General features: G+C 29.3%; 1 protein-coding gene and 1 long non-coding RNA gene across 6 annotated transcripts; one reads left to right on the top strand and one right to left on the bottom strand.

Annotated features, from left to right (window-relative positions):
* Positions 1-1,159: 1,159 nt before the first annotated feature.
* On the bottom strand, positions 1,160-25,383 carry LOC114754775 (uncharacterized). Its single transcript, XR_003741250.1, has 3 exons — positions 25,315-25,383; positions 6,230-6,243; positions 1,160-1,171 (listed from the first exon to the last, which is right to left on the bottom strand). It is a non-coding gene; the product is annotated as an uncharacterized LOC114754775 (long non-coding RNA).
* On the top strand, positions 3,270-27,500 carry LOC114754774 (two-component response regulator-like APRR7). Of its 5 annotated transcripts, XM_028943598.1 has the most exons (12): positions 3,270-3,384; positions 3,680-3,767; positions 12,542-12,600; positions 16,040-16,535; positions 21,010-21,171; positions 21,278-21,411; positions 21,800-21,961; positions 22,697-22,886; positions 23,558-24,035; positions 25,112-25,425; positions 26,003-26,418; positions 27,014-27,500. In XM_028943598.1, the coding sequence occupies exons 4-12, from the start codon at positions 16,142-16,144 to the stop codon at positions 27,107-27,109; spliced, it is 2,346 nt and encodes a 781-aa protein (XP_028799431.1). In that variant the 5' UTR covers positions 3,270-3,384; positions 3,680-3,767; positions 12,542-12,600; positions 16,040-16,141; the 3' UTR covers positions 27,110-27,500. The 5 variants fall into 5 exon arrangements, with proteins under 5 accessions (XP_028799431.1, XP_028799432.1, XP_028799435.1 ...); XM_028943599.1 differs by lacking the exon at positions 12,542-12,600 and having other exon boundaries at positions 3,682-3,767; XM_028943602.1 differs by lacking the exon at positions 12,542-12,600 and having other exon boundaries at positions 23,576-24,035.
* Positions 27,501-27,597: the final 97 nt, after the last annotated feature.

Below are 27,597 nucleotides of genomic sequence, written 5' to 3'. Positions count from 1 at the left end.
TGAACTGTATTATATTCCTTGATAAAAGAAAAAAAGGACCGAAAACTTTTGATAAAAGGAATGTCGTGTGTTTGATCTAAATTTTTAGAATAAATTTCATTATTAATTGTTTATTGTTATTCTATATTAATTAATAAAGATATTATATTGATCATGGCTAATACATCAATTTTCTGTTTGATTTTTTAAGTTTAAAAAATGTATTTTTAGTCTCGTAATCTTAACACTGTAAGCCTCATTTAACGGAAAATGTTGGCTTAGAAAATTTAAATAAGGATCCTATAATTAAATGCTAATAAAACATGTTCTAAATTAATCTTTTAATCTAATCATTTTTACAAATGCTTGAATTTTAAAATATGACAAAAACTATATTAAAGAGCTAAAATTTTGGAGCATCCTTTGTTAGCATTTAACTACATAATTACTATTTAAATTTATTGAGTCGGCATTTGCTATTAAATGGGATTAAATATGTTAAGGTTAACAAACTAAACATATACTTTTTAAACTTAAAAAAGTAAATTAAATTTGAGATAAATTTAAATTAAACAATCAAACATATGGTTTAGCCTATTATCAATATACTTTTTTTTTGGAAAAAAAATTCTTTTTGCATGCCTATAATTTTATTATGCTATATTTTTTCAAGAAAATTAAAAAAAAATTATAATCTCTATTTTGTTATGTTACTTTGAAGCCGCAAGTAAAACTGTAGGCAAATATTTTATAACGAGAACAAGAACTATTAACAATGAAATAATTACTAGAAATGTAAAAAGTTCTTATAAAGAACATAGTTATGGAGTTTTATGAGTAGTATATAGATTAAAAGGCTATACATAACATTTGGTTTCATTTTTATTTTTATTTTGTTTTCGTTTGGATGATTTGGATGATCCATCAGCATATTGGTTGGTTGGCAGACATGTGAAGCTGTAATTGAGGAAGAAAGACCAAAAAAAAAACTTTCAAATATGCAAGTCCCAAATCAGGATTTTAAAATGACCTTAATTACTACTCCTCGGGTACTAAATACAATACTCTTATACATTCTAATATAAGAGTTTTATATTTAGGACTAGTATAAGGTTTTATATTTAAGACCGGAGGAGTATAAAGGTTTTAGGGACTAATTTTAATTTAGGATTGAATTTTGTGGTGAAATTAACTCAATACTCTTAATTTACAAAAAATGAAAAGAAAAAAAAAAGGTGAAGCGGCAATAACAATTTAACAAATAACAACATTAATTTATCAGATGGCAACAATACCAACGGCAATGATAACTACTTTCACAATAATTTCTTACCAAATATTATGACACAATTTAACTAGTACACAATTTTGACTTATCAAATGATCACCAAAAAAAAGGTCAATGTCAATCAATTTCATTGAGAGCAATTCAATCATTTCATAAAACAATTCAATTTCAGAAGATTTCATAAAAAATTAGCCATTCTCTAAGATATTGTTGTGGAATTCCTATATTTTGGTGGTTCTTAGATGTTTTTGTGACTTAAATTAAACTCTTTAGTTTAATATATTTATGCATTTGATATGAAAGTAATATATAATGGGAATAATGCCTCAACTCTTTTTGAACAATGTAAGGTCTTAGGCATAGGAGAAAATCGCATTAAAAAAAAACATTGTCTCCAGTTAGGTTCATTGATGCTTAAATCTAACATAATAATATGAGTATCATCATGTAGTTGCATCACAAAAAGTAAACATAAATGAATATGTTTATACACAAAATACTTCTTCTGGTCCTAAATGAGAAGAAAGAGGGGTTTATTTTCATTGTAAATATAATATTTCAATTTATTTTGTTTAACAAATTCATAATTTTTCTCAAATAATCATATTTATGGTATGCATGAATGAGATATTTCGTCAGAGGGGTCGTTTAATGCAAATGATGAAAATTAGTATTTTGAAAAAAAACTAATATACATTTATTACAAATAATTAATTTAATTAATTTCTATAATTTACATAAATTGACTATTTAGCTCTTATATATAGGATTAAAAGGAGTACAAAGTTCATAATTATACTAATTTATGGGTTAAGATTCATCCAATATCCTAAAATATTTTTTCAGATACATCCATTATCTTATAAATATTTTGTGGTTTATCCAATATCCTGAAGTGTTTTGCCATGTGTATTTAACAGACTAACACCTTAGAATATTTTGTGATTCATTTAGTACCTTGAAGTATTTTTTCAAGTAAGTCCAACATCTCAATATTTTAAGGGGGTAATTGCACCATAAAATATGTTAGAATGTTAGATGTACGGATCTAAAGAAATATTTCAAGATGTTAGCTGAACTACAAAATAGTCTAAGACACTATACATATATATATATATATATATATATAAAAAAAAATTCCTCTGATCCTCAATGTAAGAACTAATTAACTAATTTGATCAGATCAAAGATATTAGTCAAATTAGTTAATATGATATGTTTTCTTTTAAAAATACTTTAAGTATATTTCTCAATTCTCTTTCTCTTTTTCTTACTTAATTATTGTTAAAGGAATATCAATACAATTAATTTGAAAAAAAAATTGATAAAATTGTGAAATAATTCTTAGATATAAGAATAATATCAACTTTCTAATTAGATTATATGATAAGTAGCCGAGGAGTACATATTTTATGATGTTGGATTAATCTTAACCATTTATTGGAGGATGCTTTTTTTTTTTTTGCTAAAGCATAGGTATCCTCCTATTGGAAGCAATCCTATTCAAGGTAATGTCGGGCACTAAATGTAGACACCTCTCCCAGTGGGATTCAAACCTTGGTTCGTCACGTTGTGAGGGACTAATTCCTTCTGCTAAACCTAACGCCTGTTGGTTGGAGGATGCTTTTTGAGTTGGAAGTGAATATACAAAATAAGGCTCAACATCATGTTGGGGCCCACTGAAAGCAAAGAAGGAACTAAAGCATAATCTTTAACCCTGCGTCTGGTTGTGCTACGTGTAGAATTCAGATCTACATGATCACATGGGGATCCCATGGCTTCACTATTCACAGCCTAGGTTTAGATATCCGCCACGTCACCCTCCCACGTGGCATCCCACGTGTCCACCTTCAAGGTTTCTATTCATCCACGTCAGCACTTTGGGGCCTCCCTTAATATTCCTCTCTCTTGCTCTTTACCAATTCTCTCTGTGTTTCCATTCTTTATATTTTTTCCCCCTTCTTCGCCTCCAAAACTCACAACACTCTCTTTATCATCATCTTCTTCATCTTCTTCCTTCTTTCGCCTTCTGCTTCGTCTAAAGCTTTCTCTCCATTAAAGCTTTTCTTTGTTCCTTACTTTCACAGAGATCGATATATATATTCTCTATATACCTGGTATGTGTGAGTTTAATTTCTTGCAAAGTAAAACTCTTGCATTTCTGAAGTTTTTAATTTATGTATGATATGTTTTAATTTTTCATATGTTGATATAATTACCAATTCTACATGCTTTTTTTCTTTTTTAATTAAGTTTCTTGCCTTGAAAATTACAATTCTCATGCATGTTTTCTCCTTTTCTAGCTCCTTCCCATTTCAGCCAAAGCTTTCTAACCATTAATGAAGCTCTTATATATATTATTCTTCTAACAGTATTCTTTCGTATTGTTTATATATATAGAGAGAGAGAGAGAGGAAATCTCCTGAATGGTTTGAGCCAACCAGCTTTAGTTGTTTGAATTTGGACATAACAAATCTCAATCCAAGTTAATCTATATCAGGTATGTTTGTTTCCCATATGAATTATTAGATCTGGACTTCACAAGTATGAGTTCTATTATTCTGTTTCTTCTATTTACTTTGATTCTTTGGACAAGTTGAATGTTAACTGTTACTTGTTTTATGTACGTCAAAGAATATTTCTTTAAGTGATGCATGGAGTTTAATTTGTGTTATTATTCCCAACTTGAGAATAAAAATAAAAAGAAAATTAAAATGGATGTTGAGAATTCCCAACCTGCTTCACAATAACTCTTCAAATTTTGATCAAGTTCGACATAACATGTTTGGTCTTACATATCATGATGTATTGATCAGTTATTAACAATATGCTAACATATGCATTGTTATCACACAATAAGATAAGACCTTATTTCAAAGCAACCCTTAGTTATTCAAAGTCGACCCTCTTAAAAATATTCCTTTTTTTTTTTTTTTACTTTGGTAAGCACAATTAACGATAGTGCAATATCTGGTACCTATCAATTAAAGATCCACCCTAGTAAGTATATGTATAATTAACTCACTACTTCTTCAAAGTCATTTTCTTTTTTAATAAACAAATTTTCCATTTCTAGAATTCATTTTCAAGTACTATATATGGTATCCTATTAATCGCTGATCAATTGTTCTTCTGTTGGGTTGCTAAAAAATCCTTAGCAAGTGATGATTCCAAGTGTTCCACTTAAACATAATTATATTAATTTAATTTAATTATATATTTTTATCTCTAGAAGATACTTCACCACCACATAAAAACAGAGAGTCGTTTTGCAACTTAAAAAATTGTTTAATTTACATGACCTTTTTTAATAAGGTGATTTAAAAAAAATAAGACGCCCTCTATTACATTATACTACCTCCGGTTCTTAATATAAGATCCTATTTGACTTTTATTTTGGTCCTAAATATAAGATCCTAATCCACTTTGTCTCTCATATTTACTCAATTTTTTCCAAGATAACCCTTCTAATAATTATAGTTATAATCAATACACTTGATTAATAAGGACATTTTAGGAAAAACAACACCTATTTATGACAAATAACTAACTCAACTTACTTTCTTAATCTCCTCAGATTAGTTAACTGGCTCTTATAATTAAGACCGGAGGTAGTATATAAATTAAACCACTTGAAAAATTAATTTCCATTTTTTTTTGCTCCAAATTTTCTCTAGTATTTGGTCTCAACCCTGAAGAAGACGACAGGTGAGATTGGAAAAAACAAGTAGCTAGCAGAGGTTCCAAAATGCCTTAAAAACAATATAAAGACATTCACATAATTATTTTTTCTTTTAAAAAAAAGGTTTCACCAAAAAAAGAACAGATGAAAAATGTTATTGGTCCAGGAATGTCACGTACTTGAGGGTGCGTGTTGTGTATTCCAACACTTAAAAAAACATGCGACAGGTATGTAAGAGCACGTAAAGCAGTAAAAAGAAACAAAAATAAAGAGAAGAAGAAAAACACGAACACCCAAGAGAATAAAACCAAACTCACTGCCTTAAAGGTCACATTCTCTCCCCAGATCCTACGTACGTTACAACTGCTCTTCCCTCTAACGTCTCCACCTTTGAAAAAATGATTTAAAAATGGGATCATATCAGACCAGATGGTATGACCAGTTGGATTATATTTTTGGATGGTTGAGTTGGGATAGATTAGAGTCGAACCACCATTAAACTAGAACCTGGAATTGGACATGGAACCAAAATCAGATAGTCAGACTAGTTGGATCATCGCCTAGACTCGCTAATAATGACCTAATTTAAATCAAAGCACTATTTTTGTGGTTGAGTTGCGTTGGATTAGACTCAAATCATTAACCTAAGATCAACATGATATAAAAAATAAGACCGGACCGGATTAGTCGATTCAAACTGAAAATCGGTGAACTGGCCATTTGTTCAGTCCAGTCCTTTCCCTAAAGGGGAAAAAAGCTAGCCTGGAGAGTTTTAGCCGACCTGCTAGGTTGGGGGGTCACATTGGGAAGACAAAATCTCTATAAAGTAACTTAATTTAAAATCTAGAGTTTTCTTTTTTTTTTAACTAGAAGTATTTTTTTATTTAAAGATTTTTCATAATTAAGAAGAAATATTTTTAGCCAAATTATATTATATTAACTATGAGCGATTTATTTTAACATGAATTTATATTTAATAAAATTTTATTTATCACCAAATGAGTATATTAAAGAAAAAGAAGGAAAATTATAATCCAATTGATTATTAAAATATTGTTGTATTTTCTTGTATTTTGATATTAGTGATGATGTTGTGATATTTTGTAATTGTCAATTAAATTTTATGGTTTTAGTATGACCCGTTTGACTATGATCTAATTTATTAACCGTTAAATTACTACTTCAACTGGTTTAGTGTCTAATTCAGTTTTTTGTTCCTTCAAAATTAGACAAGAAATTAGAACTAGATGGTCTGACCAGTTGGATTAGAGTCAAACCACTATTGAACTGGAACCTAGAATTAGAAGTAGAATGTGGTTTTTAGAAAACTGGACCGTTTTATGGGCTTGATGGGAAAATGTTGATTTTTAAAAAAAAAAAAATTAAAGGAGCGGGTATTAATAGGTTGAGGTTACGGGCCACATGGAACCCTTGACTTTTTACTTACGGGCTACAAGACCTTATTTAGTATGTTAAAAAATGTTGGAAATTTTTTTTAAAAACCTATAAAAATTAAAAATCGACCTTCTCTAAAAGTCTAATATATTTTCAGACCATTTACAACTATATGGTGTTGTTTCATTAAAAACTTCATATATTATGGTATTGCTATGTATGTTGATAATAAGACTTATTATGAATTTATTATATATGTGTGTATAAATATGTCATGTGCATATAATTATTTTTAAACAAATTTTTATTTAATCACTACATCAATGGTTTGATTGCTAGTCTATTTACAAGTTGGACCATGAGAATCATAAACCGTTCACCTTTTTTATTTGACATTCAGTAATTAAAATATTGCCTTGATGAATTAACAAAATGGAAAGAAAAACTTGAGGCCATGGGACTTCTCATGAGTTGAAAATCATCCAAGAATTGCAGGTATCGTATAATCCGCATGTCCTTAGTTAGGTGTATTCTCAATAAGCTCTGTACATAGCAGACGTCGAATCCGTTCTGAGCAATAGGGTTGTTCACAGACGGATCGGGATCGGGACAGGCTCGTTCCAATTCTGTTGTGTTGAACAGTAACAGGACAGAAAAATGTCCCGTGTCCCGTCCTATCCTGGTATTGTCCCAGTCCCGGTCGAGATGGGACCGGACGGGAATGGAACGTCCTAATATAATTTTTGTTTAAAATTTTTTTTTTGAGTTGTTCGGCCTATTGTAATAAAATCTGATTTTTTTTCCTAATTATAGTTTTTCAAGCTTAGACCTTGTAAAACATCTTTTTGTTTTCTTTTTAATTTTTTTGGGCACCCTTAAACAAAAGTCCAACATATTACATATAATAGTCATTAAAAACCCTAAATAAAAGCTTTTAACACAATAAAAGTTTGCTGAAAATTCTAATTATTAATAGTCTCAAATCATCAACAAATATAAAAGCTCTAAATAAATGGATCTATAGTTCCATATAATAGTCTCAAATCTTAAAAAGAAAAAAATATGAAAATAATGATATTATATAAATATGAAAAAAAAAAACAAAATAAAAGGGACCGGGATGGGACAACCCCATCCCATGTCCCTTCCTGTCCCATTCCGATCCTTTTTTTTGTCCTATCCTGGTTTGTTCCATTCTGAAAAATTTCAGGACGAGCCCATCCCGTTCCAATAAGGCCGAGACCGGAATGGGCTGAACAGGACGGGCCGGTCTTGAACACCCTTACCGAGCAACACGTTTCAATGCTCGACATCCCATGCTAGCTTAAGAGGGTGTTTAGATGAAATCAAAATCATAGTTTTAAAAGTACTTTTACAATATATGAAGGAGTTTATTTCAACTTACAAAAAGATGCTTTTAAAAAACACTTTTCATACTACCCAAACACCCGTAACTCGCGTAAATGAAATGACCCCACAGTTCAGCAGACACTTCATCTCCATCATCTATATGATGCACGAAGCCCCTGAGGTAATGCCCATGCCATGTTCGTCTCGCATAAGCCCACCACATGCGGTTGTGGATTAATGTGAGCATGAGAAGGTGCCGTCCAAGTTGATTTTGGTCCACCCTGCTGCTCGAAACTTCCATGCAACAACCTGCCCGTTCTCAGGCCGACCTCCACTCACAGTAGCGCAAAACAATTTATGAATGCACTAAAAATATTTTATAAATAAGTTTTTAAAAAATTAAAATTTGAACTATTGAAATATATCAACAACCAAAAAAAAGAGGAGGAATGATGAAGGGAAGAAAAGAAGAGAGAACCTGACTGACAAAATACACACGCATAAGGAAAGAAGGAGGTTTCCTCTTTTGCATTCTGTCTTTTGTATCGCAGATTGCATAATAAAGAATTGGATGATATGCATCAACAAAATGGGATTATTTGAAAGAGGAGCCTTATGAGTTCTTGGGTTCTCCTACTCCAATAATGACTAACCAAAGAGGGAGCTACTTGCGAAGCGGCTGACTGATAGGAGGTCGAGTGAAGCGCTATAGCATGAAGCTGTCGAGATATCGGTTCTCAAGAGAGTGTATTGTTATAAGTCCCATAGTGGCTGGGTTTTCTTGAAAGAAGGGCTTATAGCCCTGGACTACGTCCAACTTTATAGCTTTTGGAATGCGGTTCTTCCAAAAACTTGTGCTAGTCACACTCTCCTTCTAAAAACCTGAGTGTTTGAAACTTGAATAGCATCCCACTCTACGACAAGAAAGTGGTGTTTCGAATTTGAAAGCTTATCCGATTCAAGCTAAAAGCTTGAATTCATAAATTTCTTTCTTTTTTTTTTTAAATAAGAAACATACATAGGTGAAAAATCTATAGAAACGAGCAAAACATAAGTCCCCTGAATAATTCTAATAGCTCCATACAGTCTAACACTTCTTCTCTTGTATATTTTGTCATTATTACTAATCTACGTATAAAAAACGCGGTTTATTATCACCACACTTTCCCATTTAGTTTTTCCCACTATCTTTTATATACCTAAATCATATCACTGTCTCTATTAATAGTTATACCGAAGAACAAGTTAAATGGCTTAAAAGAGCAAAACAAAGAGAAGAGATTGGAGTGGTTGTAAACAAAACTGGAGTCGTGTCAAATTGTTGCTGATGGCGTGAGGTTACATGTGGGATTAAATCTGCATACCTCATACTTATGACATGTCATTAGGTTATAAGCTCAGTGCTTTTTGTTTTCTGTTTTTGACACTTACATTGAATTTTTTATTGAGAATAAATATTATACATATGATCCTTACTATAAAATCTGGTTTGTAGTTCATATTACAAACCAAATCTTATATTAAGAACCAGGGATAGTATAAAATTATTAGTGGCACTACTTAGTTATGCGCACATCCCCTTGCCTTGAGAATACAAGGTGTGTAAATTTAACAATTTTGCACCCTTCGAATAAATAAAAATGTAAGTTCAAAATTTGTTAGATGAGCAATAGTTTAAGGGAAAATACCTTTACAAGTCAACTAAATAATTCAAATTAGAATCTGGGTTACTGAACATATGCAATCCCTAATTAGGTTAAGTAACTCAATTAGGGATTTTAAAATCTACTGAAATGACAAGAATGGCTTTGTTTTATTACACATTTTACTGGTTACAATTTCAAACTAACAACTTCCCTTTGATCATAATACATTTACGATAAACCTTGACTAAAATTGAAGTACAATACATCCTTAAAGTAACAAATTCCATTACATAGTTCACAAGTTACAATTCCAAATTAACAATTTTTCTTTCATCACAACACATTTCCAATAAATCTTGACCCAAACAAAAAAAAAAAGCTTGACCAATGTAAATGAAGTTATTCAGTTAGCTTTTTAAGGAACTTTCCCATAGTTTAACGCAAGTCATCATATCAATTGAAACCCAAAATTTTAAACTGATTAAACGCGAAACATTAATAAAAATATTTTGTTTGAAAATTAGTTCAGTTTATAATAAAACCCAATCTTAAAAAAATCATCATTTTTCATTGTAGTTCCGTTAATTATTTATATTGGTGATTTCGTTGTGCCATTGAACAACATGCTTTCTTTTTTTGTTTAAAGAGAATTTTAATTGATAATTTCTCTATAATAAAATAATAGAGATTTTCTTACATTCTTGGAAATTGAGATATATAATTTATTCGTATACTTTTCATCATTTTCATTTATAAGTAATTATATAGTTTTTTAGGTGATATCCTTAAATAATTATAGAGAAGTAATTATTCTAAGTTCTCTAGATATTAGATATAAAAATGAAAAGATTTTTCAAGAGGCAGTTGTCATAAAAATAGCAGCAACAAAAAATCTCTAATTTCATCAGAATATATCAATTCAACAACAAACTGAAATTAATTTAAGAGATTTGCCATCAAATGTAAGGGGAAAAAATAAAATTTCATCATTATATTTTAATGATCGATGGAGATAAGTTACAAAGACACGCACGCACACGTGTGTGTATATGTATTATATTTAAATAAAAAGTTCATATCGACATATTTAAATTTTCTCATTTTGCTTATGTTATCGCCTTTTAGGCCTAGTGTAATTATTTTTTAATTACTACTTATTTTTATGTTAAATTGTTTTGCACCTCTGACTTCGTTCGTGGCTCCGCCACTGAAAATTTTTATTAGCAATCATCTGAGAATTACTTTGCATTATTTTGAATCTAAGAAGTATATAGAAAATGAAAATAGATTTAGAGATTTTTAAATCACTATGACCATTATATCTATATATCTCCACAAATTATATATGATAATGAGATTCATTATACAGCATAATTTATGAATTTATGTAATCATATAATAACTAAAATGAAAGTTAAAATTGATCTAATATTGCTCTTAATTTATGAACCAAATACTAATAAGCTGTTGATTGAGATAGTAAACAATCACATCCCATAAAGAGGAAAGAGCTATCAGTTTAAAGAAGCTCTTTCTCAAATTATACACGTATATATTAATCTTGTACTCGTTTTGTTTGGTTGAATAAATTGCCTTTATATATAAAAAAGATGCTAGTTCTCAAATTACACACATGTATATTAATACAACGACATATTCCTATAAAATAAAATAAAAAGATTTTAGACCATTATAGTTTATAATATGCATGACATGAGAAGAGAACATTGGGACGATGGGAGAGGAATAGATAGAAGAGAAAAGTGAGAAGTGATTGTCTCTACTGATGTTTGGTTGATGAGGAGAAAACAGGAAGAAGGGAAAAAATCTTATTACTTTTTAGAAAAAAGATATTTTTATATAATAAAACTTATCATTTTGTACCATATCATTTATATAATTTTTATAATATACTACTGGAAGAAATTAGAACTTAATTTCAATTTTAATTTTAGTTCATATTTATCTGATTTATTTTTAACATTTTATGTTTAAAATAATTTATTACACAATGATTTCAAAAATTTTAAAATAATTCCAAAATTTAAGCACATACATGTGTAGCATTCATTAAAAAGTAATACACCATGAACCCATTTCTTTTATAAAATTATTAAAGCGATTTCTTAATACATAAAGTGATTTTTATTGATGCAATAGAGATCTTATAAAAAATGATTTATTTTATAGATATTTTACAAAAATTATTTTGTGTGTCCTTTCAATTTTATAACTATGGCAGACCAATTAACTAAACCTTATATTTTTATGGAGTGCATTTCCTCCATTATTGCTTTCTTCCGTTCTTCCTTATGAAAGCTTAATAAAGCCTCTTAAAAAGAATGTGACTTATCATCATCATCTTCTAGAGTCATGAAAAACACTTCTACTTAGAAGTGTTTCTTAGGTACACTTTTTCTGTTACCTTTTTGTATTGGATTCTTTTGCTTACCTATCTACTTCTACTCCTATTTTTGTTGAGCTCCTACTCAAATCAACATCTTGAGATGATTGAGATTTGTTACTTTATTATGTATTGTCTTACTCCTATGTCTTATAAAGAGATACAATATAGATCAATTTCTCCCCTACTTGGAAACTCATTCTCTATAAACATGGTATCTCTTGACTTTATTTCAATCACAATTCCATATTTATTTTCACCTATGAAAATGTAATCCTTAAATTGCTTAGACTATTTAATAAACATACACTTCTCTCTTGGAGCTAATTTTTCATGATTATGGGAATCATCATGACCATACGCAACTGACCCTATGGCCTTAAGATGCTCAAAAGCTTGCATTTTATCCATAATTCATAAGGTGTGGGTGTGACCAACTTAGAAGACACACAATTAGGTATGAAAGTTCATGTTGATAAAGAATCCTATAGTGTTCTATTTCTTGTCTGAGTGGCAGTATTTTGTTATTAAGTGTCAAGGATAGTTAATTTTCTAATTATCTTATTTTTTTACAGAACTTCTTAAATTGATCAAATAAATATTCACAAACTTAATTAGTTCATAGTACTTCAATTTTCCTATCCATTTGATTTTCCACTTCATTCATATATTGTCTAAAGTAGTTAAGAGCTTTATACTTATTACAATCTGAACTTTTTGTTCATTAGACAATACATGCATAGTTTCTTTCAATTCCCTAATTATGTTAGCTATATGATATGGATGTTGTTTCATAGGAGTATAAAGCCTAAGCTTATAGGTGTCAAACTCAATTGTTAGCCTCCTCAATTTGATGGTAAATGTACCTCCAACCTTATCATTCGGCATGTTCTACATGGCCTAAGATGTTGGGTATTTTTCATACTTGCATATTTAGTCATTAGCCATGATGCTCAGTAGAGTAATGCTTGCTATGTGGTTTTTCTTTTTCCAAATCATGTAGACCTCATGCTCTCTCTTATGTTAAGCAAGTTTCCAACTTTGGGTTCCATAATGACCATGGTTAATGATTCGATGGCATCTTTCTCCTCTAGCACATATGAGACATTTCAATGATAGATACTTCCTCTAGTCTTTATTATAAACTTTAGATGAAAGATTTGCATATAACAAAAAATCAGTTAAAAGTGATAAATAAGTAAGAAATGCACATACATTCATAATAAATGAGAAAAATGATGACAAAGAATGCATAAGAAAATGTAATGAGTGTGTTTGTTGCAAAAGAGAAAGTAAATAATAATTAATGATATAATTAGAAAAAATGTATTAACTGCTGAGATATACCCAAATTAAAGCGAATAAAGTGGATTACACTCCTCTCCAAATTTGAAACTCATAAAGAGGACTAGAGGAAATATCCTAGTTGTCCTTGTTGAGTGTATCCTTTTTTTATAGTTTAGTGATCATGTTCTTGGTAGTTATTCTCAAGTATGTATAAAGCCATTTCACATAAACAATTTTTTCTATTATTAAATTGAACCAAATTAACATATTAGTAATATAGCAAAGCATACGTGGTTGTGTATTTGTATCATGTTTATAATATCTTGCTAACTTTTTATCCAGGAATTGGGACATTATAATTTTTTTTTTTTAAATCTTCTTCTCTCTGTCTTATTTCTTGAAGTTTAATCTAAGAGAAACATTTTTTAATTGTTAAGCCTTACTTTCTTCTCAAACATAAATAGGTTCTTATAAACTATTGTCTAGAAAAGCTTCAAGAATTGCATCTACCAAAATGACTTTTGGAAAATTGTTCCTTAAGGTTTTCATAATATCCTTCTTCTATTTTCTTCAAGAAATATCAAAATGTTTTAAACCCTTTTCCTTTGTTTTTTTTATAGACTTTTTTATTTATTTTTACCCTTGGGTTTTTTGTAATTTTAATGTTAGTGGTTAGGAGAAGCCAATATGTAGTGACATAGTCAGTATTATGATTCTTTCTCTATTTGTTTGTTTGTTTTTTTTAAATTAGGATCCTCAAGTAGATTGTATAAGGTTTACATTGTCAAAATGAAATAGGCTTGTGGTTCTACTATTCCCTTGAGGTGGGCTCTCACATTTTTCTCGAGGTGCAATTCTTTCAAGATTATAAATCACTTAAATGACCACCTAATAATAATAAATCACCATCTAATAGGCTCTATTAATTAGCTCATTAAAAACATTTAAAGATGCCTAACATGCACTGATTGAATACCAAATTATTCTCTATTTCAGCTACCCACTAATCTAGCAAGCCAACACGAGCACTTAAATCCATTACACCAAGCATATCAAAACATATATATATTTAAGGAGAAACCAAAGATGTAATCCAGTACTCAGTCAATACAAGTCATAGTTATATAAATGTATCTAATTAGAATACACTACAACCATTAGTATAGAATTCAAGCCACCAACCAGCAACAAAATTAGATACAAATGAAGGTAAAATTATAACTAAAAGGTATAGAATCCATAGCTTTGAACTTGGGCTGGGTTTTCATCACTAAGGAATTATAGGTACATCCATGCATGAAGAAGATAGGAACAAGTAGATTAAAGCTTCTTATAGCCTTTGCATTGCGATGTCGATAGGGATGGATGGAGATAATGGACAATGCAATAGATGTGTGCATCTAATAAAAGAATAGGGAGGATGAGAAAAAATTATGGAAAGAGCAAGACAAAATCTAGATTGAGAGGAATTAAAAGGGTGCAAAAGAGATGATTTAGCTACTCAAAATAGATAGCTTAAGTTCTTGGTTCTAATCTCCAATTAGTTTTTGGGTCCTCAAGTCACAATAGCTTTGGTCTTTGAATGACATTTAACTAGTTTCTCATTTTCAAATATCCAAATTCACATGCACATATAAATGTACCAAAGTAGAATAAACCAGTAAAATCCACAAGTTAACACATTAAACTGCTAAAATATATTTATTATCACTTGTGAATATTTAACCCTAATTAAGACAAATTAATCAATTATTAGTGACAAAAGCCTAAGGTTAAACATAAGATATGGAAAAATATTGGGTTTATCAATTATACATGTACACCATTTCCCATTGTACACGCACTAACTAGTTTTCCCCCACATATTGTCTACTATTTAATGATGTGCACCAAGTGTATAATTATTTTATTTTACTTTTGTTAATATTTTTTATTTTATTCTTATTAGGTTTGACCATGCTTATATCCAATTTGACTAATCTAATCAAGTTCGATTTTAACCCAAACTTAACCCACCTTTTTTTTTCTTATGTGAAATGTACGATTTCACTTATAGGAGAGATGCCATATTATTTTCATCAAAATGACAATTCATTTAGGGTCATGAGAGAAATGATATGTTATTTTTTTGTCCCTTTTATGCATCTCTATTAAAATTTCAACCTAAAACATAAATTTCCTAGTAACCCAGTTTAATTTCAAAGATTTAACATGCATTACCTTAGTTTCATATTATAATGTTCTTAAATACAAATCATGGAAGAAGGGGGAACATATAGCAATAAAAAAAAACAAAACTCCAGAATACAAAAAAAAAATATCATAGGCATGTACAAATATACAAACAAAAGCCAGAGATTAGGAGCGCTCATGGGATACTTAACATTACAACATTAAGACTCTCATTGCGTGTTTATTATTTCCAAGTTGACTCTAATGAAGCTCTTAAGAAGAACATGACAGCTTTAAGACATTTATTTATGCAAAATTTCATCATAGTACATCAAGAATAATTCACTAAAATTTTTACATTTTTAGATTCAAGTATAGATCTTATTTATATATTTATCCAGTTTATAGTTCTTAAAACCAAAAATCCTCAATCATTTTCAAAACCATCAATTTTAAAATTGGTCAACTAATCTCCAAAAGAATTGAGTCTATATCATTATTATGAAAATCACATAACCTTCATTCCTTTTAACTTTGCTTGTTCTTTCGCATAACCTTTGCCAAAGTAAGATGCACAGATAAATTTATGATAATGTGTTTCTTTAAATAGTTCAATTTTACATATGTTTTTGTAGATTAACCTTACTTTGAAGTTTCCTCTATGTACGTTAACCTTGATAGGCAACAATGACTTGTTTAATTTGCATATTTAATTTCACATTTCATTTTTAGTATCATAAACTCATGTTTTCTTTATCTCTATATTATTATTATTCTCTTAGAAAGTAATGTTTCATATATATGCGTTTGTTTATTAGTATTTTTTGACTTGGCAGATAATATTTTGGAAACAATGGGATGAGCTAATACCTTTTAGGATTGGAGGAGGTTTTTTCACAGACTCAATCCATTATTATCAATCATTTTGAGTTTGACGAATGGGGTTAGTTCAAATAAATGATGTTGAGGGTTCTATGATTCCAAAACGACTAGTAGAACTTAATCAGCATATGCAAGATGAACAAAAAGTTAGAGGTGGTATTACTGGGGAGGGTCAAGATTTATCTATGGAGGACGAGTCACGGGTCAATGAAAATAATATTAATGGAGATGAAAATAACAATAGACAAATGGAGGTTATTGAGATTCAAAATCACAACATCAATAATCAAGTACGTGCTGTAAAAAAGAGCAATAAACAACAAATCCAGGGGCCTTTGGTTCGTTGGGAGAGGTTTTTGCCTGTGAGATCATTGAAGGTTTTATTGGTTGAGAATGATGATTCAACACGCCATGTTGTCTGTGCTTTACTTCGCAATTGTGGATATGAAGGTCAGTATATTATTTATAATTCATATTTATATTGTATGTTCTTCAAATTTCTTTTTTATTTTTATTAGTGGATATATGTCTTAATAGTATATTGTAAACAGTGAATTAACCTTGGAATTTAATAATGGAATTTCTGTCATTAATCAATTAACGTCTTTTTTATGATAGAGTTTGTAAATTATGTTACTATTCTTTTTGTAGATATTATACATTTGGTCCATCATATATTTACCAAATGTGACAATGGAAAGAGGAATAAAGGTTTGCTTTGTTTCCTGTCTCCTCTAAACCAATATTTTGTGAGGACTTAAGAAATTAAGTAAATTTAAGAAAAATTAATGGGAGAATTACTATGAGATTCTAAGAAAAAAATAACTATCAAAAATCTCAAATGACAGGTGAGAAGTTGTTATTCCTTAAGTTGGAATTTGTACTTATAAATTGCTCTGTTGTCATTCTCACAAAATTAAACAATAAGAAATTAGAGAAAAATAAAATTAGACCAATAACATAAAGCACACAAGAATATTCAATGTGGAGAAAGCCCTATGTGAGTAGAGGAACCACAAACAAGGACAAGTACGAAATTTCACCATGAAAAATTAATAATAGCTATAATGAATAAAATGCCTTTTTTATGATATGGATGGAAAATTTAGATATACAAATATTTCAAGAAAACCTAAAGATTATTATATGAATCCCACAAATCTCAAAATAAGTATGTCCATCCCAAAATCTTTGCATGGTCAATAAGTATGTCCATAGAGTACATGACAGGTCATAGGAATTTGAGGCACCATCTATAAAAATTCTAGCCTTGGTTTGAAGTTAGCTACATAAGACAAGGTATAATAAGCATATACATGATTTTATTATGTATACGTACCTTTCTCATAACAAAATCATAAGTAATATATATGGTATAACAGTAGTTATTTAATATTAATGTGCTTAATTAGTCATCGAGTGACACGTATCATTATTAATTAAACATCTAGTGATATCTCATAGCTAAATAGCCTCTTATAACATAATACTTTACTTCAGTTATAGAGACAATATAGTGATGGACATAGAGATGCTTTTCTAACTAATATAATAATTGAATAGAGTGAAAATATAGTAAAAAATGACTCATTTGTAAAGATTACTATCATAATAAGAATCATAAAATTACCAATGTTATTAAACATAGCTTCTTCTTCTTCTTTTTTTATCAAATACCAAAACAAAAATAGAATTACATTTCAAGTAATACAAGATACACTTAACAATAGTACTTAACAGGGTTTCTTAAGCATCTAGTTAGGGATTCAATTGGTAGCAATGTGTATGGAAAGGGTTTCATGGCTAGCACTCAAATCCTTTCAGGAAGTGTATGATGTGAGGGGATTAGTTACTTCTACCAACAATAATTACCTTGGCCTCAACAAAAAAAAAAACACTTAACAACATATCAATAATTATCCTTTCCATAATTATGCATATACATTATCACCAAATTTAAATCATATACAAGCCTGTCAAGTACATACCATAGCATGAATAAGGCTACTATTAGCATTAGAATGAGGAACACTTGACATATTTTTAATCTTCCGCTCTAATTTTTTTTTTTTGAATTGGTAAACATACATTTACAATCAATGCTTATTTTTATGCCAATAATGACTAAGGTCCTCGATGTTAAACTTATTATCAAGTTGTATAGTTTATCTTGTTGATCAATGATTTGTCTTGAGAAGCCATATTCATACCATCAACATAGAGCAACAAACATATACTTTAAGTAAGAAATAGATCAACTCTCATTTCATTGCCCCAGTAGGTATTATAGTGACATAATATATAATGGTGTATGACAAATACAAAGAGGACATGTAGAAAACTAAGAATGCTATAGAATAAAATACAATGTTGGGCATGAATATTATATTATGTATTAGATTTGTGTATGAGCTCATTTGATACTTTGACAATATAAAAAACCCATGTGAATATTAGAAAAATACAATTACCTTATTTCCTCCCACTATATATCTATTATACCAATAGAAAAAGGAACATGTATAATAACTCTTCTAGACAATAATGCATCCACATTAAATGTAACATTTCTACTAAAATAAATTTGATCATATCAGAGTTTGAACAACACAATCAACATCCTTTATACTCAAGAAATACATACTTTTCAGATTTTTGTGTTAATTTATCATTGTTAACATGTGCATATGTAAGACATCCAAAAACTCCTAAATTAGAATAATCAACAAGGTCATATAAAAAAATAAAAGAATAATCAATAGGGTTACTTAACTAAGCTACTTGAATTTTGAAGCTTAGATATTAATATTAAAGGAGCAATATATAGTAGATGTAGCTTCTACACATAAATCACATTGATGCTATAATCTAATTTTAAAGAGCAAACAATAAACTCTATCAAGTATAGTGTCCTGTTTATATGTTAAGCATTTTGTTAAAGTTTTTCTATAAGTGTTATACTATTAGACAGGAAGATCATCCAAAAGAGGGTGAATTGGATGATAATTAAAAATTTAAAACTTGCTCAAATAAAAAGAATTGAAATGAGAGTAGAGTTAGAGTAATATCACCGAAAGAAGAGAATAACATAAAGATTTATACTGGTTTGGTCTACCACCTAACTTGCGTCTAATCCTTAGAGAACTTCTAAGAATTTTATCATAATCTCTACTATTAAACAGGTTCTTAGTGCCTCGGTATATCAATTACACTCTCTCAACTGCTCCACCTTACTTTCTGCAAGATTACAACCCACTCAAGATTTCTTCAATTTTGAGTAATTGAGAGAATGAGTAATAGATAACTATAAATTTCTTTCACGGAGTATAATGAATAAACACTAAAATATAAAATGGATCTTAGAAAAATAGAACAATGGGTGTAAATAATTAATTTTGTAGCATGGTAACTTAAGTTGTTGTTTACTTCATTGAATGTGTACTCTATTTATAGATGATCTTCAAATATATTCATTAGACACATGAGCTTGTTTCTATTAGAGTATAGTAGTATAAAGTGTGGTAGGTTGGCAAAGGTTGAATGCATTTAATGCTTTTAACAAAAAGTTAATCCTTCATGTCATTTTCCTGTTGAGCCTTATAGTGAGTGGCTAGCTTAGATAACAAATGATTTGGACAACCAATAGAGTTTCTACAGATAATATACTTAGGATTGTTCTTACAAACTTAAATGCAACTTTTATATAGATTGTGCGTTCAACTAGACAAATAATCATATCTTTCTAGGAGCATTACTGGATGGTCAACATATTAATAGTTGAATTTTTTTAATAGGCGTCTGTAGATTTGACTTCAACTGTAATGTCTATATCATAGTCTTTTGTCAAATCTAAAGTCAATTTAAGAATTGAATAATGATAAATAGATGAATAATGAAACATTCTATAGAGCAAACAAATTTTAACAGATACGCTTATATATGACTAATGTTGAATAATTTCACCAATAAGCTCAACATAACATATAGTTGACTATATAAAGGTAGATACCTGGAATTAGTTCTCACAATATATTTTTCTATGAATTAAACCACTCAGTAAATGACTAATCATATACAGGCAACTATAATATCAGTTCAAAAATCTTTCTTAGTTAATCTTAACATAGTAGTAGTCAAATAATATATTAGCGTGGGTAACTACTATGGTCCTAAACATTAGATTTTAAATGTACCTTAAATCTAAAAGTGTTTCATGATTGAAACTAAGATTTCTCAAATATTTAAGTGAAACCAGTTAGGCATGTAAGAAATGTTCATTTCAGAGTAAAGCCATACAACTGTATAATAAGTAAAGATTCCTAAAAATCTAATCAATGAAATCCAATCTTCACTTGCTTTCTTTAGTCTTTCCAATGATGTAATTATGAGTAGTATAATGTTTCCGCAATAATATGAACCTTGTTCTATGTAAGCTTTCAAGTCTTGAAGCTTCTAAAGAATCTTATTTATCCATCACAAGCTTCAAAGTTTTATTATTATCAAAGTCATAATAATTTATAGAAAGGGCCTCTCATCCTGTAAGCAAGTGGTTGGGTTTTAATTTTCAAACCTTGTTTAAGAAGTAAACTTTTTATAAAGAAGTTTTTTGTATATTATTCTTATTTCAGATGAAATTGGTCTAAGATCATGCATGTTACTATTCTTAGGACACTTTTTTGTTTAATTTATTGATCATATCTTTTTTCTAATAGAATTGCAATAACAAGGCTCACGATAAATTTAAATATTGTCATTCTAATTATAAATATCTATATAATTTTTCATCAATTATTTTATTAATTAGTTTATCATTCATATTATTCCATTATTCAATCATTTTTATTTTTCATTAATTTCATACAATGTTTTTTCAAAATTATTTTACATATTACAACAACACTAACATCTTTACGTATCTTAACAGTTGAAGCAGTTGTAGATGGTCAACAAGCTTGGAGAATTCTTGAAGGTCTTGCTACTAATATTGATCTTGTTTTGACTGAAGTAGCCTTGCCATATTTAACAGGAATTGGTCTCTTATCCAAAATTATGAGTCATAAGACGCATAAAAATATTCCTGTGATTAGTAAGTATATCTATATCTTTATCTATATTTGATTCTCATATGTGACAAATTGTAAGTACATAACTTTGATTGTTTTTAATCCTCATCTATTGAGTTTTATGTGCAGTGATGTCATCTCATGATTCTATGAATATAGTATTTAAGTGTTTATCCAGGGGTGCAATTGACTTTTTAATCAAGCCTTTACGAAAGAATGAGCTTAAAAACCTTTGGCAGCATGTTTGGAGGAAATGCCATAGCGTGAGTTTGCTATAAATGATCTACTTTATCTATGAACTTTTCATTGATTTATGGAATAAGTTCAGGTCAGTTTTTTCTATTTTTTCCCTTTATTATAGCACTTAAAAGAAGCATAAGATAATTGTTTAAATCTCTAATTTTTTTATCATCATCATCATCATCATCATCATCATCATCATTATTATTTTTATTATTATTTTTCGTATCATTTAAATTAATTTAGATCTACAATAGTTACTACAATTAACTAGTTTATCTTTCAATTATTCATGTTTACTTCCAATTCCACTTGATTCTCTAATGAAAGTCATATTTTTAATGGGAATATATACATGAACGTAATTATTTTATTGTTCAAGTTTGTACTTATAACTCGCCCTTTCATCAGTCTAGTGGTAGTGGAAGTGAAAGTGGTGTGCGTACTCAAGAGTCATTGAAATCTAAAAGTGGAGAACATTTAGACAACAAGCATGATAATTGTGATGAAGATGACATTGGTAGCATTGGATTGAATGCAAGAGATAAGAGTGACAACGGAAGTGGCACCCAGGTACACTATATGTTATTTTGATAAATCTTGGTCTTTTTTAGCATATGTGTTAGCATTAGAAAAGGAGAAGAAGAGTGAATAGTAATATTTGATTACAATAGACACCTAATACAACCTTCAAAACCTTATTTATAGATTGCTATCTCCTTCTTTTTTACTTAATTACTCTTCTACTACTACCACCTCATATCAATATACTCCCCCTAGGAAAGATCCTTGCCCTCAAGAATTGGTACAAAACATTAATCTAATAATCATTAGTCAATGCTTCTTCAATGCATACATGCTCAATATTAGAGATCGAAGAGATTTTTCACTGAGTTTGATTGATTTTCTGCCAAAAGTGATAGTGAACCTTTATGAGAATTGATTTCTTTATATTTCACTAAGTTCATCACAACTCTAGAAACCAAATACTATATGTTTTTCCAATATCATATAAATCAAATAGAATATTGGTTGGGTACCTTAAATACTAACAGCAAATGTTGTGCTACGATAGATATACATCATATGAGTTTTTAATTATTGAAAGTACATAATTTCATCAACTATTTGATATGAATTTAGACCAAATCATGAGATATGGCAATGTAGAATTTAAAGCATTGACTCTGCACTCTTACAACAAACCTATATGATCTATTGATTTTACTAAAAGAAAAGTAATTACTTTCCCTATCTAACATATATTATCTAATATCCCCATATTTTTATTCAAATACTCATTTTTAGGTCATTATTCTACAGAGTTCTTGGACCAAGATGGCAGTTGAAGTTGATAGCCCACGACCAATGTCCCTTTGGGAACAATTAGGTGATCCACCTGTAGGTGGCACTTGTGCCCAAGTTATACATTCAATGCCTAAAATAATTGCCAACAATAAAGTGGTTACAATGAAAGATGGTGAGACACAAGATAATGGTAAGCTTATAATGTGCTTATATATTGTGTTTCTATTTTTAACTTTTTTTTTGCCAATGGTTTCTATTTTTAACTATAGTAGTATAGTAAAACAATTCACCATACTACTTGTATAACTTGTACAATTCATAATTAAATAAGATATGTAGTATTCCGTTTTAGGAATGACTTTTTTTCACTTAAAAATAAGTTACATTTAGACTATGTTATGATTCAAGCAGAACTATATGAACCTTATGTACTATTTAACCACAAAATTGATATTAGATAACTTGAGTTTCTGTTTTAAATAAACCATGTTTCAAACCATTTTGAATTGACTAAATATTAGTTTTTCATATTTGTGATTCATGATTTATGGCCTATGTGGTGCATAAACTAATGCTTTAACCTGGCCAGTATATTTTTATCTAAATTTATTATAAATAATTGTCTAAGTATTGAATTAATTACAATTATTTAATGACTTTGAACAATTTTATTGTGTTACAAATATCATTGTGGTTAAACTAATAGTTTCATGTTTCAACTAGTAATGGTAATGGAAATATACTTTTAATAGTGGTACAAGTTAAACTATAATAAATATTGTTAATTAGTTAATTTTTTTCATTTGGTGTTCATATTGTGGATTTAAATGTGATAATTAAAAATTATGTGGTATTTTCTAGCATTGAACATGGTGACAAGCATAGATTTGGAGATGACAACAGCTAGATCAACCCCAACATTGCAACCTTATAGACAACGAGAAGAAATTCCATCAAATTTTGATGCTTTTAACAATAATAAAAGCTCTAATGAAAAGGAAAATGTTTATGAGAAGGGAGAAAAGGAACAAGTAGAGCAATATAGCTCTGCCAAAGAATTAGTTGGAGAATACAAAAATCAAGCGATTGGTGGTCCAGCAAGTATTGAAATTAACATCAATTCTAACTCTGATCCTATCTTAGAAATACAATGTTTGGAGAACCCAAATGGAATGGTCTCTAATAATGTAGAAGATCATAAGAATACATATGGAAACAAGGAGGAATTGCTTTCATTTGAGTTCAATTCAAAGAGTTTGAATGGGACAGCAGCAGATCTTGGAAGTAGTGTACAAGATCACAATGTCTTAAAGCAATCACATCATTCTGCTTTCTCAAGGTATGCGTATTAATATAAAAATTTCATAAAAAAATCATTTTGGGTGATTTTATGAATTGAATTATCTCTTAAAAGGTATTTTTTTCATTTGTTCTATAGATGTACCTCAAGATCCTCACTTAAATTTATTGACAGGCTAATAAGCAAATTTGTTTCAGAAGTTTTTGCTCAAGAGTACTAGGTATCCGAAAGTTTTTTCGGGTGCAAAATTACTTTAAAAGTTTAAAATTGTAACAATATTGCCCTTTATTAAATAAAAATATTGACTGTTAACATTTTAATTGTAGAAGCAACAATGCTATGATTTTAAACTTTTAAAACAAATTTGCACTCAAAATATCTTTAGAGTGCCTAGTGCTCCCGAATAAAAACTTAAGAGGCAAATTTGTATCTTAACTCTTTTATGGACTTATAATCTACTCTTTTTTGCTAATCTTTAATGTAAGAACTAGATAACTAATTTATAGATATTAAGGATATTTTTAAGCTAGTTATATGTGAAAAAAATATGTTGGTTTTCTAAAATACATCATCTAATGACTTTCATAGGAAACTATATATCCCTATTGATAGAAACTTGCTATATGTGTGAAATCAATAGGGATATATTGTTGATCAACAATTTGTCACTTGGCTAGATATACAACTTGAAGACATTTTCTCAAATCACCCTTCCCTTTTTCATGATCTTGTAAACCATTACTAACAAAAGAAAAAACTTTTTCTGTAGATACTATGTAATCTCATGTTATTATTAATATCACATTTTGATTTCATTCCAAAAAAATAGTGATATACAATTTGTGAAAAATTATAAATTTGGAAAGACAAAATTGAATTGAAGTATTATATTCAGGATCAAAACAAACTTCTAAACTAATTAATTTTTACATTTAAGACTTGATGAGTAATCAATATGTTAATAAAGTGGGAATCATGAGATATGTTTGATAGTAAAAGCTTATTCTCTCAAAAAGTTTATTTTTTCTTCCAAATTCACAATCATCAAATCATAATCTTCCCTAAGATAATAAAAGTTGAAAATATTGTTGTTATATATATGTGTGTGTGTGCAGGTACAACTCAGCATCTCATCAAGGTCCAACAGGTAATGTTGGAAGCTGTTCACCCATTAATAATAGCTCAGAGGCAGCAAAAACAGAATCAGTGCAAGCCACGAGAACTTATTTTAATAGCATGCCTCCCAATAATCTACCTTCCAATGGAAGTAATAACAACTATGAACAAGATTCCAGTTCAAATAATAATTTCACCAAACCATCTACAACCATTAATAAGCCAACACAAAAAGTAGCCATCACATGTATCCAGCCATCTTCAACATCCCTCCATCCTCTTCAAAACATGTCTCTTCAACATGCAGCTCAAGGTAAGCATATGTATTATGTTGGAATAAACAAAACTAAATCAGAAATATTTTTCAAGAAATGTGGATATATTTTGTCATATATGTTGTTGTTAAAATGGGTTAAAATGCATGAATTTTAGGAGAAATTATGTGAATATAGTATAAAAAATATTGTTTCAAATCATAAAGGTTTATATATGGGGAGATTGATATTACTTTATTGCTTTAAAATCTGAAATTAGACCACAAAACAATAGTACTTATAATTATATAGTTATGCTCAATAAACATAAGTATCCTCTAAATAATAAATTGTACAATAATGTTGTTTACTTATATATCTTGTCTAGGAAAAATTATAAATACTTTGTAATGACAATAAAATCAATGCTACTTTTTTGTTATTAAGACCTTTTATTAATTATAATAGTATTTCCTTCGCACCTGATAGTGATTTCTCCTTGTGTGTTTATATTGTGATATAGGAGTTGGTTACTATCCAAGTTGAAAAAGTTACTTGCAATTATTGGTCATAATGATTAATAAATATAATTATTTGACATGGTTCTCTCTTTTTCCTTTTTCTTTTTTTTTTTAGCAGAAAATAGTGATAAGCAGCATATGCAAGTGCAGCATCATCACCATCACCACCATTATCATCACCATCATCACATGCATAACATGGTTACTCCTAAATTACTCAACCAAAATAGTCAACAGTCTCTACAAATTAAGACAGCTGCTATGCCATCTCTTAATGAATCTTCAACTAGGAATGGGAGTGCCTCTAAGAGTCACCATGGGAGCAATGTTGATCCAGGGAATAATGTTGCAGGAAAACTAGGAAACTTCCAGGAGCATGATGATAATAATAGAATAGCTGAGAAAGAGGACACAACTAGTTTAATAAGACTTGAGGCTCCAAATATAACTATCCAGAATCGATTTGCACAAAGAGAGGTGGCTTTGAACAAGTTTCGTCAAAAGAGGAAAGAGAGATGCTTTGAGAAAAGGGTAAATGATAAATCTATCTTATCATTACTATTATATTAATCTCTTCGAGCCTAAATGTAGAAGTTAAATAACTAATTTATAAAGATTAAAAAAAATAATTTACTTATTTTAACAAATGCATGTTGGTTTCCTGTAGTACCTATTTTATTCATTTGCATCAGATATTATTCTGTTCATGGAACCTCTCTTAATATGTGCGATTAATAGAAAAAAGTTAGAAAACAAAGACATTTAGGATAAAAACAAACCCTTTGGCTATATGCTTTCATTATTGAGATGCAAGGGTATCTTCAAGAGAAATTTTTAAAAATTCTACATATTTATTTTGTTAACCACTTTTTTCAATTGCATTGCTCTTTATAGGCATCTAATAATTAGAGGTTTCATGCAACAAATACCAATATTAAAATATATATAGGTAGTGCAGGATAATGATATTATTATATAGCTAGTGGTAGTGCAAGATAATGATATTATTATATAGCTAGTATAGCATTTTCAAACACCACTTTTATCATTTTTCTTTTATGTCTCATATTATACAATAATTGAGTTTGACTTGTAAAGCTTATTCTTCCTTTTGTGAAATATTTAGGTTCGCTACCAAAGCAGGAAGAAACTAGCAGAACAAAGGCCTCGAGTCCGCGGACAATTTGTGCGACATGCAATTGATGAAAATAAAGAAAAATAATGACAAAGTTCAACTCTTTTGGTGAAGGCATTTGGAGAACAACCTCGCTCCTTAATTCTTCCAACAATCATCTTTATTATTAGTTGTCCTCATTGGGAGAATCATCTTTTAATTTCCTGTTACGGTGTTGGTTTGATACTTGTGCTTCATAACTATCATGATTTTAAGACCTTTTCATGGGGGAACTATATAAAAAGACTTACTATCTAGTATGTGTGAAACTCCATGTGACCTATATTAATTGTTGTTATCAGACAGATGATGGTATGCTTAATTATTGTAGACTTGTCTTTAATAACATCATGGATTTTAAGTGTGCCTATGCATGAACTAAGTTGAAGACTTGAAATGTTTGTTGATGTTATGATGATATGAAAACTCTTTTTAATAAGCTTTGATTTATCTTTATCTTTGTTCTATTTTTTTTCTTTCATTTGGTAGCATCGTATCGGAGTTGGCTTTAATTATTTCATGTTTCTTAGTGGTTG

The sequence above is a fragment of the Neltuma alba genome, unplaced genomic scaffold (genome assembly GCF_004799145.2).
Source record: "Neltuma alba isolate B1F8T4 unplaced genomic scaffold, ASM479914v2 tig00010189_pilon, whole genome shotgun sequence".
Taxonomy (NCBI): Eukaryota; Viridiplantae; Streptophyta; class Magnoliopsida; order Fabales; family Fabaceae; genus Neltuma; species Neltuma alba.
The sequence above is the reverse complement of the archived record's forward strand: the minus strand, read 5'-3'. Positions and strand labels throughout refer to the sequence as shown.